At 33.0% G+C, this 20,308-nt stretch overlaps 1 protein-coding gene across 5 annotated transcripts in view; it reads right to left on the bottom strand.

Moving 5' to 3' along the window:
* Nucleotides 1-20,308, bottom strand: part of LOC148615764 (CD109 antigen-like) — a 227,013-nt gene that overhangs the window by 42,595 nt on the left and 164,110 nt on the right. For all 5 annotated transcript variants that reach the window (XM_088582335.1, XM_088582339.1, XM_088582337.1 and 2 more), the window contains 5 exons: nucleotides 14,353-14,427; nucleotides 13,102-13,281; nucleotides 12,615-12,764; nucleotides 11,117-11,251; nucleotides 7,953-8,001 (listed from right to left, as the gene is read on the bottom strand). In XM_088582335.1, coding sequence (XP_088438461.1) covers nucleotides 7,953-8,001; nucleotides 11,117-11,251; nucleotides 12,615-12,764; nucleotides 13,102-13,281; nucleotides 14,353-14,427 — 589 coding nt within the window. The remainder of the gene's footprint in view (nucleotides 1-7,952; nucleotides 8,002-11,116; nucleotides 11,252-12,614; nucleotides 12,765-13,101; nucleotides 13,282-14,352; nucleotides 14,428-20,308) is intronic.

Raw genomic sequence — 20,308 nt, 5'->3', positions numbered from 1 at the left:
TGGTTAAACCTTACGGTTTTGGAGATAAGTGGGAAAAACTACTGTCTGACCCCTATGTTCTATTTTCAGTAACGGCAACCATGTTTTTCGATGAATCAAAATTTCCCACATCAGTTCTATGCAAGATACCCCAAGAAACATTCATACCAAGTTTCGTTATAATTGGTCAAATAGTTTCAGAGAAGAGTCGTATATAATTGTTAACGACGACAGACGCCAAGTGATGGCAACAGCTAACTTGAACTTTGTCAAAGTGAGCTAACAACTTCAGTATCGTAGACAATCGAGTACTGTCTAATGACCACCACCTTATACTGTCTTGGCGTTTGGTTATAATGAGAACTCCAGCACCCGAGATTATCAGGTGATGTATAGTGACGAATCCGGCTTCTCGTACCATCAGGTGCTGTGTGATAACAATTCCAGCTTCCCAGACAGTCCGGTGCTGTGTGATAACAACTCAAGCTTCCCAGACAATTGGGTGCTGTGTAATGACAACTGCAGCATATCAGACCATCGGGCATTTATTATCACCCTTAGAACTAGAACTCTAACAAATAGGCTTCTGGAACAGGGTTATGTTGCTACAAGATTGAAGTCATCACCACAAAAGTTTTATGGTCGTCATCGTGAACTCGTGGATCGTTATGGTGTATCCATCTGCACCATGAAAACTGATTTATTCTACGAGTCATAGTGTTCCTTTCCTCGTTTGTCTACCCCGGACTTGACTTTTTATGAGCAACTCGGCGGGTGTTTCTAGAAAAGCAGAGGACGCTTACCCTATCGGTGCACCTGGTCCATGCTCCCAGTTTTTAGTGGAGTCCGAGTTGCTCATTTGCTTTTGTTACTTTGTATGTATGATTTTAGTTACTATATGTTCTTTGTTGTATATGTCTGTTTTCCATGTCTGGTTTTTGTCCCTGGATTACATTCTTTTGATTACCGATATATCCTTGGTTCCCTTGATTATTCTCTTAGACACTGTTAAATGATAAAACATACTGACTTTTGTTTTTATCGTGTTTGCATTTTGAATTTATAATACTGTTGACGTAGTTACTAATTTTCGCGAATTCTGTTAAGGGGACATATTATTGTGTATCAACTTTTGCCGTTTCCTAAAACGATTCGCGTTTTATCGTGTTGAAAATCAATTTCGCGGGTATTTTTTCCGCGGTTTTCTGTGCACTGCTAAAATAGCGAAAATTAGTACACCGCGAAAATCAATACATTTACAGTATTGTTTTATTTGCATTCACATTTGGCTGACTGATTCCACGTAGACAGCATGTTAATATAAATGACAAGCAATCCAACGTACCATCGTCAGATTAGACTTAAGTTTACTTAAATACTTAATATTATTATCGGATGAATTAATTTAAAATAACAATATTTTTATACAACTTCTAACGAAGCAATGTTTGTATCAATCCGATCCATTTAATAAACAAGAGGATCCCAGGAGCCTCAATCGCTCTGGTTAAATGTTTACCTTTCAAGGGAAATAACTCTAACAAGTTGTCAGACAACTATGACTCCATTTGATTCATTGGAGACTTTTGTAAGCCTTAATATAAAGATCATTTCAGCAATAAAAAGCTATTGGCTTAACATAACGGATTTGGAGATGCATGCAAAAATCAGCTGCCTGACCCCATTATTCTATTTTTAGAAACGGCAGCCATGTTTTTTTTTCAGGGATCAAAAATTCAAACGGTCATTTGTTACGGATATCCAATAAAACAAAAATGTCAACTTTCATCGAATTTTGCAGAATAGTTTCTGAGGAGATTTTTTTTAAAAGTAATAACATCAAAAACAAATGGGTCAACAGATTTTCACCAAATTTTGACCAAAGATCAAGCTGAATTCTTTCCCCCTTGTCAAAATTTGGTCAAACCTAACCGTTTTGGTGATATATGCAAAAATCTGCTGTCTGACCTTTATGTTCTATTTTTAGTAACGACAGCCATGTTTTGTGACAGATCATAAATCCTAACGGTCATTTTGATCAAAATACCCTAGAAAACAAAAATACTAACTTTCATTGAATTCTGTGTAGTAGTTTCTAAGGAGAAGATTTTTTAAAAATAATAACAGCAAAAACAACAAAAAAACGTCCAAAATGGGCAACAACTCTAACATGGGTCAACAGATTTTCACAAAACTTTGACCACAGATATAGCTCATCATGCCGAATTTGGTTAAACCTAACCGTTTTGGAGATATATGCAAAAATCTGCTGTCTGATCCTATGTTCTATTTCTAGTAACGACGGCCCTGTTTTTTTAACAAATCAAAATCCATTTTTTGCAGCATACTCTAAGGAACAACAATCTTAAGTTTCATCCGAATCCATTCAGTAGTTTTAGAGATGAGGATGTTTGAAGAAATTGTTAACGACGACGACGATGATGCCGAACGCCAAGAGATGGCAATAGCTCGCATAGCCTACGGCCAGGTGAGCTAAAAACGCAAAACACAAAACCAAAGTTTAAGGAGTATTAGTAAAACCTCCAACACCTCAGATCATCGCTGAATAACATATAACAACAACAAGTCCAGCACCTCAGATCATTGCTGGTAAAAAGGGTTGTATTTTTCTTTGCTTCCTTTCTACGATCGGTATTCTATAATGCATATCATACAACTATCAGTTAGGACAAACAACGTCAATTAAATAAAAAAAATGGAAGGACTTCCATACTTTAGACTGAAACAAAAGGAAAATAGAATAACTGCTAAACAAGCTATGAAGGATCGAATGGTAACTTTATCCACATCTTTGCAACCAGCTTAGGAGATGAGCTACTAATAATCTCACCCTCCTGAGCTCTGTAACCACATCCATGTACTGGGAAACGATTTCCAGACCTTTTTATCATCAAAATCTAACTCAGCTGAGTTTCCTATTTCTTTGTATTTTTATGATGTTCATCATTTATAGAAGCATCATTTATTCGATAATCGTAATAAGCATAATAGTCATAGCTTTGGTAATCATCCACAATAAATGCAAAAGCATTAATGGTCCAATGAAATGCTACCTAGTAAGAAAAGAAAACTTCCCAACTTGCAACAAGGAATTTGCGCTACTTATGTAATATGCATATCTATCTTTAAATAGAACACCGAAGGATGTGTTTAATTAATGCACAATCTTCTAAAACAGACTCTTAGTTACCATATATGTATATATTTATGATACAATTAACATGCAGTACTGATCAAATCACAAGAAACAGGAAATAAATCATCCATTTTTAAACCATCCATAAGTGAATGAATATTTTCAAGAAGAATAACAATTCCTTGATATTTCTGATAAATTGAGCGACCGGTTATTACTCGGATTTTGTCTTTCCAAGATGAGTGACAGAGTACACCTTTACAAAGTCTGTGTCGCCAATGAGCGAGTCAAGATGACGCATGATCCACCACCAATAGAAACAATAATGCATTAACTGAGTGAAAATGAAATATTTTTAAACAGTATACCCAAATATGTATATCTGCTTCACAGCCCTTTTGCTCATAATACTAAAACATTCTTTTATGTTTACCTAACTTTTGTTTATTTATTAATATATGAACAGTCCCTATTATAATGTGTACTTAGGTGTAGATCTTATAAATCTTGCATTCTTTTTTTCTCCTTTAAATAGTTTTCTTTAGTCAATCTGAGACCAAGAATCTAGCTGTATTTAATTCTTACTTTTTAACCAAGCACAATATCACCTGTCTGTATGAAACATTCTTTAATATATTCTAGATCGTCTCCCCATAGTCATTTAAGATTTATCAGTATCTTCTAGTTTCTGGAATCTATTTGTCGATCATATGAAGCACCCGAACACCCTCCAATCTCGTTGTATGACACAATAGTCTAAATTGCATTTCTGAGATGAACTTTGATTTTGGCTAACAGTGAATTATGGTCATTAGCCACATCCCCGCCTCAGCGAGCGATGATGTATTTTAATAAGTGGTTCCGTCTGCCATTTAAAATTGGTGGAATATGGTCATTCCAATCACACATTGTTATATTCGCACAGTACAGATCGGTATTCTTGTCTGTCATTAATATTCAATATTTTACCATAGACTTTTTCTCCCTCAATCAAGCTCCGTAGTTTAGCATTAAGGTCTCCAATAATCAGAAGTAAATCATGAATAAGAACCTTATCTAAATGACTAATGATTTCTGTAGCAATTGGTTAAAATGTTTTTTTTTATCTACTGCTTCGTTTGTTTTTCGTTTTACCATATATAGCATTAAATTGTTTTGTCGATGTTGTAGTTTTCACCGTCTTCATTCCTATTTTTGCAGTTTTACCTTCCTCGTACTGTCATACATTACTGTCATTCTATGGTCCAATGTAATAAGATTGCTAAAAAAAGGAAAAATGTTGATCTAGTTGCGCTGCGTAGACCTTGTTACAGTTAAAAGATCATCTCTATAGCGTAGATGTTGAGTTCATATCTGATGTTAAGTTTCCATAATTTATTTACAAGACGGAGATGTGCACACCACGCCAAACCTCTAGACTTTGAACCCAGTTTTCTTCTGGGTTATCTATTCAATAGAATTTTCCTGCTATAGAAGTAAATCCATAGTAGATCTTGTCTGGATTAACTTTCACAGTCTCTTACTTTCTAAAATCACCCACAAGAGGTGGGACTATGTAATCTTAAACTGGAGAATTAGAGAATTAACTTAGCAGACATCATGGTTTATCCACGCAGAGTATGCACTGCATCCAGATGCATAGAATCACCTGAGACTAAGTGGTTCTGCCTGGGGCCATGTGATTCCCAGCTGCCATCTGCTATCTCGGGGAGGATACCATATCTGAGCACACTGAACTTGCTGTATGATGGACTGACAGCTAAGATTTGGATGAAAACAAAAGTGACAAGTACGAACACCCACCATCTGCACTGTATGTTAAAGCACAACTGTTTTCAGGTGAAAAGCGTTTACAAAAAAAACCTTTTCTCTTTCACCAGTCAGCCAATATGACATCATATTTTGACAAGGTACAAAATAACCATCAAACATGATTTCTCAAGCTTTATACTACTATGTACAGCAGCTGATACCCTGAATAGCTATTTCCAAAAGACAAAATGGATACGTGTAATATAGCTGTTGGTAAACCCAATCAGTTTCAGAATACATTGATGTTTAAACAATACTTGAATTTAGTTTCGAAAGACATATTTGTCCAATTAGGTGAGCATGGAATTCAACAAATATTCGGTTTTTCAAAGGAACATATGTCAATTTCCCAGTTTTGCTTCATGTTATATGAACATTAATTATATAGCAGAACTTACAGCAAAACATTTTGTCAAAAACCTATAATCTCATTACCCAGACTATACTTAAAAACTTGTACCTTCTCTAAAGAGTTTCAGAAGGAAATGTTAAGAAAATGATGACACATGATTTCTACTAATGAGATGATTTTTAATTGGTATCGCCAATGTGCAATACATATACCGTGATATCATATATCCACTCCTGGGTATTAAAGCTTTTTATCTTAAGCAAAGCAATTCTCAAGAGCTTTTAGAAATTACACTTGTCCAATGGCAGGGAGGGTTCTATTGTGCACCCCCACTCATCAATTTCATTGTGATTTTCAGTCACCTTTAAACCTCACATTATGGAACAATATGCCGCCATAAATATTCTCGGATTTTTTTTAAGTATTAGTATAATCCATTTTTTACCGAAGCTCAATTACTCTGGGGGTTTTGACATTGAAGACACGCCAATTTAAGTGGTTTTACAGTTGGATAAGAGTTCATTTTTTTTTATTTTACTCCTTTACTGCAACTTTCTTGATACTTTCGTAAAGCTGAGACATTGGGCTACACGGTTCTTCCTATATACATCACGTTTACTTAGTTCTGTAACTAAGGAGAAGATCGAAGAATCAAAAAACGTAAAAAAATGGATTTTTTTTTTTTGCCTCAACTAGGTACAAAAAGTAGCAAAAAAAATACAAGAATGCTTCAGTTTATTTTTTGACGACGACAGCTCCGTAAATGGGAGGTATAAGGGTAGCTGAAAATCATATTCTGATAAATGAGTGGGGTTGGGTGCACGGGGGTTGTCTCAGCCAACGTATTACACTGACTATCTACCTGATTCATTGTGATCATTACCGAAACTATTAGAACGTAAGATAGCAGTAGTGGTCAAAATGTAATAAAAACTAAATTAGCGACAGCTGAACAGAATTCTTAAAAATGATGCATAATTTTTAAAATGATTATTCGTTTACGCAAGTAGAAAGATTTACGTGTTCAGTTTTGAAGCTATTATTCTATCATCTCCTAAATACTTTTTGTAGCTTAAGATATAATATCAATTAGCGTCACATCTTTTCTTGAATTATAACAATAAAATCCCCGTACTTCATTCCCATCATTTATTACTTATACCCCTAGACATTAACCTAGTAATCCGACTGATAACTTTGCAGCCAGACAAATGCAGACGGGTTACTCTTACCCAGTTATATCATATAACCAAATCCAAGATTCGGGAAAGTTTTTACGAACTGCATTTCCCTCGGATATAATAACATTAATTTTCCGGCCGGATTTTTATTCATTATAATCCATCTCTGTAAATTATTAGTATGCTTGAAATAAAACTATACTAAGAAATGTAAACCGACCTTAGAACAAGTATTTATCTTTGAATTGTATTGACGTAAAATGCTAATTTTACTTTCACCATTATCATGGTAGCCAAGCCATGAAAAAGGGCTTACACATACATATTCAAATTAATCTGATTTATCATAGAGTTCTTATTTTTTCCAAATATAAAAAGGTATTATGTTTTTGCATTTAACATATGAAGATGATTGAACAACGACACAAACAATTGCATTAGTTGAACCATTTCCTGGTACCTCTACAAATGCAATGATTTGAATTGACAAACACAGATATTTTTGGTATTAAATTCAAAAAGACAAATGATAGTTATAAGTTTAACTATGTTAAATGTAGTTAATTCTTGTTCGACTTTACATGTTAAATACACAGAATACATTGCAATATACGTATCGAAAAAAGCCTGAAAAACCTATATTTTTGGTTCTTGGTTCCCTTTATTACTCTTTCATATGTTTTGGACCAGCTGAAAAACAAATGTTTACGGCTAATGGTTTAGTAATCGTTAATAAAGATCGTATGGTTATTAAATGTTTTAGATAGAGTTTCATATATGAAAAAAAATATGGTTTTACACAATTTTGGAAAATATCTGTAACAATATATTTCCTATATAGACAAATATTTCAATATCTGTCCTCAACATACGTTACGTTAAAATGCATATAAAATCATATGTTGCCGTTCCTTCTGTACTACGTTAATGCACCACTGCGTTTAATCGGCCTCATTTACGTGTGAAAATGTAAAAGATATGAAAATAATTTTCGATTATACTTTCATGGAAAATGTTAAAATATTATGTCGTGTTAAAAAATTAGAAACATCCGTGGGGATTATAATTTAATATGTTAATACTTTATTTTGAACAATTATGGGATTATAAATGAAGGCATGATTAAAACCTGTTAGAGAGTATTCAAAAGTGGGAAGTTCTAAATTGAACTGACATAAACAAAATGCTGTAAATTAAGAGGCAAACAGAGCAAAGAAAATGCAGGAAATAGCACAACAAAATTTATCATGCAACCAGTAGAAATAACACACGGTAATGGGAAAACATTAAAAGAATGAAAGAATTAAATTGTTTTGTTTGTTTTTAAAGTTTGTCAAGTTCTATTACTAGTTACAACTAAACAATATAGACACAATAATTTTGTCTTTACAGACCATTTGAAGCTGAATAATCTTACAATGTAACATCATATTCTCTGACACATTTCTTACATGATCTGTAAAATACTTACCATTGACTTCAGCAACATAGGCATCTGTCATACAAACAACACCAACAGTCTAAACATAATGAATAATAAAATTAAAAGACCAGCGTTCTGAATTCATTCAAGTCACTCATTATTGTAACATTTGTACAGAAGCCCAGAGGGGAAAATAAAAATATTGCAGTGCTTTCTCGAAATTTATCTCATAATCACGATATAATCAATAAAATATATCTCGTTACCTTGATATAATAATATTGTTATTTCAATATAATCATATCGGTATATCGATATAATTTTATCGTTTCTTTGATATATTCAAACTGTTTCTTTTGAAAACATGGTTAAATTTCACCAAGTATGGACACACCATTCAAGCTTAACTGATACAGCTCTGAATGAGATTAAATGTTTGACATAAAATAAGTATTTTATCAAAAATGATGTGGTCCTTTTTTGTCTCTAATTCCTAATCAGTACACATACCGCAAAATCAATCATAGTCGTCCACTTACTGTATGAAACTTTGATGTATACTTTAAGGAGATCCAAAATTATTAGACAGACTTTAGTAAGATACTGTTTTCAGGTATCCAATTGGCCACTCATTCCTGAACTTATCAGTCATAACACACAAAATTAATCCTAGCCTTCCTTTGGTGGTGTGGTACCTTGTGGTACAGTTTCAAAGAGATCTCATCATTACTCAGGTCACTGCCCAATCTTCAAGAAAATGCTAGGTTTCTGGCCGCTTTTAAACCCCTCATTTTTTAACGGTTCAAGCCACTTGATACATTGTGCTAAAATCTAGAGATTCATTAACATTTACATGGCCATTTTTTTTCTTTTTGGCCCCTAATTCCTAAACAGATTATCACATAACTCCCAAAATCAATCTAAGCTTTCCTTTAGTGGTATAGCACCTTGTGGTACAATGTCAAAGAGATCCTTACACTTCAAGTCAGGTTATTGTCTAGATATAAAAATAACAGGAAAAAGCTTGTCATTTTTTGTTCATTTTTTGGCCCCTAATTCCTAAACGATTCTATTCACAACCCACTAAATCAATCCCAGAATTCCTTTGGTAATGTGACAACTTGAGGTACAATTTCACCGCATTTTTGGCGGTCTTATAAATACTGGTATCATCCATTATGATACAAACATTCCTAAATAAAATTTGATAATCTAAAATGTCGTTTGATAACCAAAATAAATATCACATATTTTATGTTTGACTTAGTTCAATGTCTTTTTATGTTCTCGAAATATTTCGATTTTTATTGATATATCTCAATTTAATTCGTTTATCTTATCATACAGATTTCGTTGGTTTTCTTTTTCTGACAAATTTTGATAGATTTTGTTTTTCTTACGTTTCAGTTCTCGGTTTACCGATCCCCTAATGAAACTAGAAGCCCTGTTTGTCACAGGAGCCCCGCATCATTTGTTAGTAGTGATTTTTTTAGGAAATCAAATGCGTCTGTAACACACTAATGATGCCCCGCTCGCGCTCGCTAGATTTGCCAAATTAAGAACAAGTTATTTTTGCATGAAGCCATGGTTTGCAGATTCAGAAAGGTTATGTACTGTTGGCTGATACAGTAAATATTTGGTATATTATGCTAATCACTGCAAAAATACTTGCGATGAGAAAAAAGGACTGATAAATGGACTAACAGACACATAAAAATGTTAACACCCCCAATAACAAATCCCTAACTTTGTTGCTTGGAATTTATTTCTGACAAAAGTACAACTTTCACCAATTTCCGTAATATTTCATGAAAATCAAAATTACTCATGTATAGAAATATCCTGTAAAATATTTCAGATGTAGTTCAAAAATAATACGAGGAGATAGCCGGACAAGCCATATAGCCCTATTTCTGAGTAAAATGACTTAAGTGCAACTATCACCAATTTCCGTAACATTTCACAAAAATCAAAATCCTTTGACCCTGCAGGCCTTCATCATGTGTAGAAATCTCCTGTAAAATATTTTAGATGCAGTTCAAAAACTGTACGAGGAGATAGCCGGACACGCCATGATCATGTGAAATCTGGACGGACGGACGGACAGGGGTAAATTTATGTGCCACCCGGCTGTTTGTCGCGGGGGCATAAAAACAATTTCAATACCTCAAAATAACTATAAAGTTATTTCGAAACAACAATACAATTAAATCGAGATAACAATATAACTATGTCATGATAACGATATATATACATATCGAACAAGATGCCGATATGTGTGTGTATATATATTTAAATTTCATGGTTCACTAAAACTTAAAGTCATGGCTCGAAAACGAAAATTTGAACAACAATAACGATGAAGCTAACCACGACAACATCATGACATAATACGACAGCGGTCGTTTAAATACTACCGTGAAAGTACTATTATTCGTAGGGTACCAATTTAAATACTAGTAACCAAACCATATTTGTGATACAGAAAGAAAACTCAAAAAGGAAAGAAATGTTAAGAAAAATTACAAAACACGTAACTATTACAAACAGAATATATGGGTTGATTCAATCAAGAAACATGTGGGTAGATTTTTTTGGGGGAAATAAAAATTGCAAAACACTAAACACAAAATAAAAATATCTCTAACTATTCAAAGTTTTCGACTGGACACAAATATTTGACTAATTGTACAGCTCCTGAAGATTTAGCATGTAAAAACTATATTTTACAAGAAGTGATTTCTCTTAAATCGAAACCATTTTTGTTGTTTATTTACAATTCCATCAAACAAGAGAAAATCATTAGATATATTAACCGGTTTTCAGGTAAAAATATTCTCAGGTAAATTTGTCAGGTAAAATTGGGCTGAATATATTGGCAGTCATTGCATATACCCTTTACAAACAGAATTTCTGGAAAAAAATTGTAAAATATCCTAGTATCAATTGCAATTCACACACTGTTAAAGACGTTAATTATATAATATAACGAGAACGGAAATGATGATCGTATCAGCGTGAGAACAACCCCGGATGAGAAAGTCAGCTCAAGGCCACGAATGGGTCTTCAATGGAGGACTATAAACCCCCACAGGGCAGACTGCAGCTGGTCCCAAAACAACATTTTACACAGGTACAGCGAAATAGTTGCCCCTATATACTCCCAGCATCGTAAAAGCAAACTGAAACAAGTCTGAATTTACTTTATTTACCTCAAGTATTTCCTTAGCACCTTTACCATAAAAGAAGGACCTCAAAGCAAATCGTTTCTTTCTTTTAAACATTATTCGAGAGTCATCCATTGTATCTTCTTCACGGATGTCAAATTCCATTAGTCCTTCCTTCACCTGTAATGTATAGGCATAAAACAGGCGTGTTACAAAATTTTACAGACCAAATAAGTTTTTTTACCAGTGTATTAATACATGCATGAATTATGTTACGCAATCATATATACAATAATGAGGAATAAATAAAACATAATGTCGGCTATACCTGTATATCTGACTGGGGTTGGACTGTAGGTAGCAAGTCCACTAAATTATCTTTCAAACAAACAAACCTATATCCTACCATCCTATGTTCCTGTTATGACGAAGTTTCTTCGTACATTTATCCTAAAATATTTCACTGACTCAACCCTCATTTTAACCCGACTAGTGCAACTCCAATAGGCGTTCCTAGAGAAGCAGAAGATACTTACCCTACCGATTGCACATAGTTCATACTGCAAGGTGCATGTGGCGTCCATGTTGCTCATTCTGTTCCTTAAGTTTTGTTTAAAAATTAATATGTGTTATATATTGTATTTCAACTGTTTTTTCACTTAAATATTCGTCCCAGAATTTTGAATATTATGTTCCCGGTTCGGTTTTAATCAGTCTCCTAGCTTTTATTTTGTATAACTTATAGCTTATGTGACTTGTCTTTTGTGGTTAAATATGAAGAGTTGTACACATCAATGACTTTTGAAAGGAATTTTATAATTCCATTTCTGTTGCTACTTTTGACTATATATTATGATATAATCAATAGCTACAAGATTGAAGTCATTACTACATAAGTTTTTTATGGTCGTCATCGTGAACTCGTGGATCGTTATGGTGTATCCATCTGCACCATGAAAACTGATTGATTCAACGTGTCACTGTTTTCCTTCCCTCTTTTGTCTAACCAGAACTTTTTATGAGAAACTCGGCAGGGGACGCTTACCCTACCGGTGCCCCTGGTCCATGCTCCCGGTTTTTAGTGGAGTCCGTCATTTACTTTTGTTACCTTGTATGCATTATTATAGTTACTTTATGTTCTTTGTTGTTGTCTGTTTTCCATATATGGACTTTGTCCTTGGATTACATTCTTTTTAGTTCCGCTAGAATCTTAGAACCCTTGATTACTCTTAAAGGTTGACAAACTCATAAATTATATTTACATCATTTTACCATAAACACTCATTACTAACCATTTCATATAAGAAGTAGATCTATTTGTTGATTTTTCAGAGATTCTTCATTAATTATGAATTCCAAACATTATAATTTAAATTTGCGTAATATCATTGGTTGCTTTAAACAATTGAAATCCTTGGTTAATTCCAACAAAAAATATCAATGTAATTTAACCTACTAGATTTTGAAATATAAAACTGGGGGCTTTTAACAGATGAGATCCTTTGACAATTCCAATATAGAATATGAATGTGATTAAACATACCTGGTTTTGAGTAATATCATTGGGCGCTTTCAACAACTGAGATCCTTTGTCAATTCCAACAAGGAATATAAATGAGTTGGGATCAGTATTTACTGTCAGAGTAACATCACGCCCAACCTTTTGTCTGTCTACATTAAACTTCATAGCCATCTGAAGAAAAAAAAGATGATAACATCATTTATAAAAGTTTTTTCTTACACATATGATTCGCAGCGGAATCTCCACAAATAAAAGAAATCAGGATAATTCGCTCTTCAAACTTGATTTAAATAAAACGATATCGTTATAAATTAAACTATATTTTAGAATTACTTGAGTTTATGTAGAGGTCCTATATTTGAACTTTGTAGAAAATATAATATTCAAATTCATCGAAGAATGACTGACATCCATTATATCAATTAGTCAAAGCTCTGTCTCCTTCTTTTGAATCTTCTTTATTCACTAAGTACACATATATTCAACAAATCAGAATAACAAATAAAACCTGATTCTTCATAAGTCCAGAAACAAGAATTTTCATCTCGTCTGCTATCAATTCATTCTGTGACGTCACAGAGTACAGCAGTAAGGATGACGATGGTGCCATGTCCGAAGTAACAGTTATAGCAGTGATGTCATCGGATGAGACTTGGTATGACTGAATTAATTTCCCTTTGGCAAACAACTGCAAACAAAATTTCACCATTAATATAGATGATTTTCGGTTGGCATAAACTAACCAACATTGGTGTGCCGAGAGAGACCGATCATTTATATCCAAACCATCTGTAAATCCCCACAGGTAAAAAGGCAAATAAGAATATACAAAGATTTTGGGTTTTATTTTTATTCTTAAATTCTGAAGTTTCCAGAAGACCCGTGTTGTCAAAATAAACAACTACAAATTTAAACATGTTGAATTATTGAAAATTAAGAAAAATGATCGATTTGTCCGACCAGAAAAGACAATCATTAACTAAGATGTTGAACAATTTTTTACTTATCCTTTTAGGTAATTAATCACTACATTCTCTCTTTAAAATTTAAAAAAAAAAAGACTTTTTAAAATATATGAAAGAAATGTTTGTTTTTAATAGTCGCGAGATAACCTTGACCTTTTGAACTGATATGTATATAGGGTTTATAAAATTTCACAAATGTGCTGTTAAAATTAAGTTGTTATCTTGTTTTAACGTTGATGCTTTTAATTTTGTACAGCTAGAATCAAGCTTCATTTACCAATGGCTCATCTCTGTTCTATGAACATTGCAAATTTAAATATTTATCGTAGTATGCTTATAAACATTTGCTTCTTTGAATCCAGTTTTTTTATTAAAGTGCTCATATCATATCACTTTGAATTTTGTTCTGCCAAATTTTTACTCATAGCATCAGTCAGATGAAAAAGGTGTTGAATGTCCATTGTCTCTTGGCTTTATGGTATTCAAGATTAAAAAAAAAAAGAATTGAAGCATCTATGATTCTAACATTTACTTATTTAAACATCCTGTGTTGGAATAGATCAATGATGTGAACCATTTCCCACGTTCATATCAGCTACTACCTATACTTAACCTCAAGGCCAAGAGTCAAGGTCATCAGTAAAAACTATTTTCATTACATAAAATTGAAGATTTGAGGAAAAACTCAAGAGGATTTTAGAAAAATCTCAATTTGAGATTTTTACATGAAATCTCACAGCCTCCTAGTTCGATCTATTTTCAGTTTCACAAAAACCGATGTTAACTATACTTACGAACAGATACAAGGGCATCTTGAAACCTCCTATTGACGTTGTCTTTACATGAATAGTATCACCAACATCATACGCCTGAAAAAGTTAAAAGTTCAAACAAAACCGATGAAATTCCAGCGTACTACACTCAAAACCTCAAAATCAATAGACGTGGTAGCTGGTCTGTATGAATCAAAATGAGCCATCTGACAACTACATCCAACATAATTTGTAGATACCATTTCTTTTCTCTTTTTCTTTCAATACACCCTTATCAAATAAATAACGATTTCAACATGTAGAAATAGGACATTTTCCAAGCACATATTAAATGAACAAACCTATTTCAACGAAACAACGTTTCTATGCCACACTTCCTGTGAAGGTTGTATGCTATTTGGAGTACTGTATATTATAAAGTACTAATGTAGACATAACAAGTCCAGTAATGTTTATTGAGCAGAAAAAGTGACGTTTAAAAAAACGGATAAACTGTCCCTGATCTTATTTATATGTTTAATAGATAATCACTCCAATGTATTGGACACTAGTTATTGTTTAATTAAAATCACCATGTCAAATCAAATGATATCACCCCAGTATATTTTGATAACAAGACCTGGTTTTCCGGTACGTGCTATTATTTTTATTTGAATGCTAATTTACCATATCAAACGAACAGTGACCTAAGACCTATGACACTTGAATAATGTAGTTCTACTCCATCAGAAATTTGTGGAAAAATCGTAAACTGTTGACACCAAACATTGCTGACTACATGTTAAGCTGATTGCACGTTTTATCGGGTAATACACCAAAATACTTATCATTTTACATTCAAGTTTAATATCTTTCTTTTGAATCGTATACTTTTGAATAGCACAGAGATAATAAAAAGGGTTGTGTACGATAGTCATAAGTAGTTATCAGTTCGTTCTCTATCGTCAGTCTTATTAAGGCCCCACTTGGTTGGCTAGATATAAATCACTGTCAAAGATGACCAACGGAAGTTAATCCATCATAATTAACTCGCTTAATTACACAACGAAAATACTTAATAACAATTTGAGAAGCACACTATTTAACTTGTCTGAAACAAACTGCCTACAGAAAAGGCGATGCAGTAGTGCGGATAAAATAATTCTCAGCACGATTAACTTACTAGTAAGTTAACAGTTATCTAAAAATCCTGGAGACTGTCACGTGATCAACAAACAATCATTTTAAATTTTAACTACAACAAGGCTTTTATTCAAAACAACAGAACTTCACATAATCAAACAAATGTAAATGAAGCACCTCATACTCCATAAAATAATTCATCTTTTTTATCCTGATCAGAAATAATCTTCATATGCAATTTTTCCTCTGGTTTCACTTATAGAACCTGTCTACGAGTCTCATTACTTCACACTTCCATTCCATGGTTTAATCACATTGAACATATTTCTCTCTCTCGCCCTTATTACCCTAGCATTGGCAATACTAGTCAAGCAAACAACAAAGAAACGTTAGAAAGAAACTTTACAGTTATCCATTAAAGGTTTAATCATATCTTGTCAATTTACATGATTCGTTATGTATAAATACAGCTTTAGAATGAAATTACCGCAATTCAGGTCACTGTGACTTAAGAAAATCACATAGACTGCAAAAAAATGGAAAGCAGAAATTTTCGTTAAAAGTTACAATGTATTACTTTCGGAAGTTTTGCTTCTTTGTCATATAGCCAATAATACATGCATGAGGTAACATGTCTCTTAAGTTGCTATCATAAGGAAACAAACTGTTTTCTGTAATAAAGTGCATCTGTTTCATACCAATGCGGTTAAGTTTCTTCTTTTTATGAGTTGTTTGTTTTTAATTTGTGTTGGATTTACTTTGTTTTGCTTTCATATTTTATTACCATTTTACCATAAGTATGCTGAAAATGTTTAAAGGCTAGCAATATATCATTGCACATGTATAATAAGATATCGGAAAACTTTTGAATTTGACATATTTCACTCATATGTTTAGAACTGTGTCTGTACAGTAAACTATTTTATTGATAAAATGGTATATTGATAGCACTTTATTGATAACATGGGTTGAAGGAACGAAAAAAAATAATATTTTACCCTTAGAGCTTCTCGTGTATATACAATTTGACGTAAACATTAATGTTGTTGTTTGCAAACACGGTAATCTGAGGAATTATATACTATATATTTGAAGGATGAGATCTGTCTATAACCAATATTTATGAAATTATATCTTGACATTGTGTCAACGTCTAAGGAGTAGTAGAGAATCAATCAGGAACATTGGTTAGAGTTGATTGGTAGTAAACAAGTCAACTTGTATTGTTTTCTTCGCCTTCTTATAGAATAATCATTGTATTAGTAAAGGATTTTATAACACCCCAATAAGATCGTCAAACATTTAATTACGTAAATGGCCAGATTGTACTGGAAAAGTTCGCATAACATGGGATGAACTTGTTAGCTCTCATTTATCTAGAGTAATTCAATAATGATTTATAACTACTATTTGAAAGACGTGAAACGGCATACCGAAATTTGCAATATTCGTTTAACTAATTATTTTGTATTTATGACAGTATCTTAAGTGGCAAGCACCATTTTCCCCCACCTTTGGCGTATTGAATGCATCATTTATCCCCTTTTGGGGAAATCGAATACATCGTTAAGTAGCAAGCACCATTTTCCCACCTTTGGCGTATCGAATGCATCATTTCTCCCCTTTTGGGGGAATCGGATACATCATTAAGTGAAAAGCACTTTTCCCCCTTTGGCGTATCGAGTGCACCATTTCTCCCCTTTGGTGTATCGAATGCACCATTTCTCCGATTTTGGGGGAATCGAAAACACAGTATTTGAAGTGACTTCATTGTCCAGCGGACATTACTAGAATTATTTAGGAAGACTTGACATGACCATTTAACTCCAATTTGCGTATAATTGGTCGATTCAAATTTTTGTGTGTCCATCGATGAAAGCGTTAATTAGTTGACTTATTTTGAAGTTGGTGTCTTCATTGTTTTACTTGAATTTTACTTGTATTTAGTTCTTTTTATTTATCTTGTGTATTGTACATATCTTATATACTGTTTTAAGTAGCACTCCAGATAAGAATTATGCAAAATATGATTCATGGTTAGAAAGCTTACATATTTTTATGTTTGATATTTTGTTTAAAATGTTGTAGTGAACAGAAATCAACAGTTGGCTTTTCATAAAACCCTTGTTCTTTGGAGATAAAAATTATATAGAATGTACTGTAGAATTAAAAATTAAGGATGATAACTCTGTAAATGACACTAAAATGCAATAGAAACTGTTAGATTTTCAAAGAGTAATCAAGGGAACCAAAGCTATAGCGGTAATCAAAAGAATGTAATCCAGACAAAGACAAGGAAAACAGACACACACAACAAAGAACATAAAGTAACTAAAATCATACATACAAAGTAACAAAAGTAAAAAAAAAAGTCAAGTCCGGGGTAGACAAACGAGGAAAGGAAAACTATGACCCGTTGAATAAATCAGTTGTCATGGTGCTGATGGATACACCATAACGATCCACGAGTTCATGATGACGACCATAAAACTTCTGTAGTGATGACTTCAATCTTGTAGCAACATAACCCTATTCCAGAAGCCTATTTGTTAGAGTTCTAGCGCGATACAAAAAGTCTGTGTAGTTTCGGCAAGCTCTAGCATAACGTATGAGTTGTGATATGAACACTCCATACGCAGGAGCCGAAGGGATGTTGCCACAGATGAAAGGAAAGTTGACAATTCTGAATGAAAAATCATCGCGTTTGTCGTAAAGTTTGGTTAATAGTTTTCCTTTACCATCGATTTCTAAGTGTAGGTCAAGATATGAGGCTGACTTCACAGTGTCTGTAGTATCATTTATCTCAAGTTCTTTTGGGTAGATGCGATGTATCAAATCCCCGAAATTAGGATTGTTTAAAGATAACACGTCATCTATATAGCGGAAACTGAGATTGAAGGATCTAGCTAAACAATATTCTTTCTTTTGGATCAGATCAGCTATAAAGTCAGTCTAAAAAAAAGTGAAGGAATAGGTCAGCAAGTAAAGGAGCACAATTTGTTCTCATTGGAATGCCGACCGTTTGTTGAAAAACACGTCCACCACACTGAACAAATATGTTGTCGATTAAAAATTCCAGCATTTTGTAAACATCTTCCTCTGTATATTTGGAAGATGATTTGGAATTATTTCTTACAAAGTATGAGGAATCTCTACCAAGAACTATATATTTGTATCTAGGTGTACCATCTTTTTTGGAAAAACAACGATGTATAATGTTTTTAATTCGAGATTTTAACTGAATATGGGGAATAGAAGTGCATTATCTCCTAAGAGCAGACAGATTAGAACGAATATTTTAACATTTCATCATATGGACCTATAAAGCAACTTAATAACAAAAATAAAAATATGTAGCCTTTGTTTAGGTGTATCACTTTTACAGAATTTGCATGATTCTTGAAAAGATTGCTACTTAACTACTGTTTTAACCAATTTTGACCAGCGGCAATTTTATTTTAATAAACAGAACACCATTGCTTTATATCAAATAACTGAAATTCAGGACACGTGATAGAATCTGTAATTACAAAGTCGAGGCACCTGAGAGAGTTATAAATTTTCTACAAACTGATTTTAATTTATCCGGAGACCTTACTCTTATCTCCAAACAAATTAGAAAAAAAAATATATAACATTAAAACTGAACCTTTCTGCATATTAAATGCACAAACATCTTGCAGATCCATCAATTCTAAAATTACAATTAGGAAAACTTTGGTAATAGATGTGCATTGTAGTACCGCTACATTATATTTCCTGATTTTTCAATTTGAGGACGATGTAATGAAATTAGAGAGTAAGAAATAGATGGAATTAGGGCCTCCCATACAGAATTACATCTGATATTCTCATTTATACAAAGTAATTGGTAATGGAATGGGTTATTGAATGGTATGCTACTCATGCAATTAAACAGATAACGATATAAGTACAGACAATCTGGTGGAGTCGAATTCGGTTACAAAGGATAAAAATAAATACAGTTTAATTTCTTTCGTTAAAGTAAGACATTTTTGCCATATAAACAGAACAAAAATATAAATGTTTATTATCCTTAACTTTATAAAACTATTTTCAGTTTTAGTACCTCTTTTTTCTTCTAAACATTTAGCAACAAAAACGGTTAAAACCGCACACACTCATAACTTAACATAACAGCCAAAATTTTACAACACAGTTTATTTCTTCACTTCACATCAAAATCGAATACTTTTCTTACGTCTACTTACGTGTATGTAACTTAAAGCGATTTTCTTAAAATGAACAAAAAATTGCATGTTTTCTCAATTACGTCTCTAGGCAAATTATTATTGTTAATTTTACAGTGGTTCCCAGGACTGTAAAATATAATCTAACGACGTCATGCATCAATATTCTTTCAAAAGTTAGACTCTCAATCACTTTAAATAAGTCAGAGTTCAAATTCTAGATAAGAAGGCGACTCCATCCCGTAACGTTAATAAATAATCCATGTAGCTAACCCTATAAATAGCAGATAAATCACTCCGTAACCAAACTTTGTTATGTTTCATCAAGCAAGACAGGAAATCGTCTTGTATCAAATATTCCTCATTGATTAGACAAAAAATATCGGTATTTCTGTAATTCCCCAGAAGACACAAGAAAGAATTGATTGAAAAACAATGTGAATTTACATAAATTTTCGGCCGAAGTATTCTGTCGACGCCATGATTAAAAGGAAAATGATTGTCCATATCTAGCAAATAGATCAATGGACTATTGATAAAACAAAGTCTATATATTGTCATTATAAACGGATGTAGGGACTGTAATAGGTTGTACAGCTTCTACTAAACTGTTAAAATGCTCCATTTATTGATAAGTTATAAAA

This window comes from Perna viridis, chromosome 5 (assembly GCF_037379345.1).
Source record: "Perna viridis isolate PV_CMFRI_1.1 ecotype Kerala chromosome 5, ASM3737934v1, whole genome shotgun sequence".
Lineage (NCBI taxonomy): Eukaryota > Metazoa > Mollusca > Bivalvia > Mytilida > Mytilidae > Perna > Perna viridis.
Note: the sequence above shows the minus strand (reverse complement) of the source record. Positions and strands in the feature narration are given on the sequence as shown.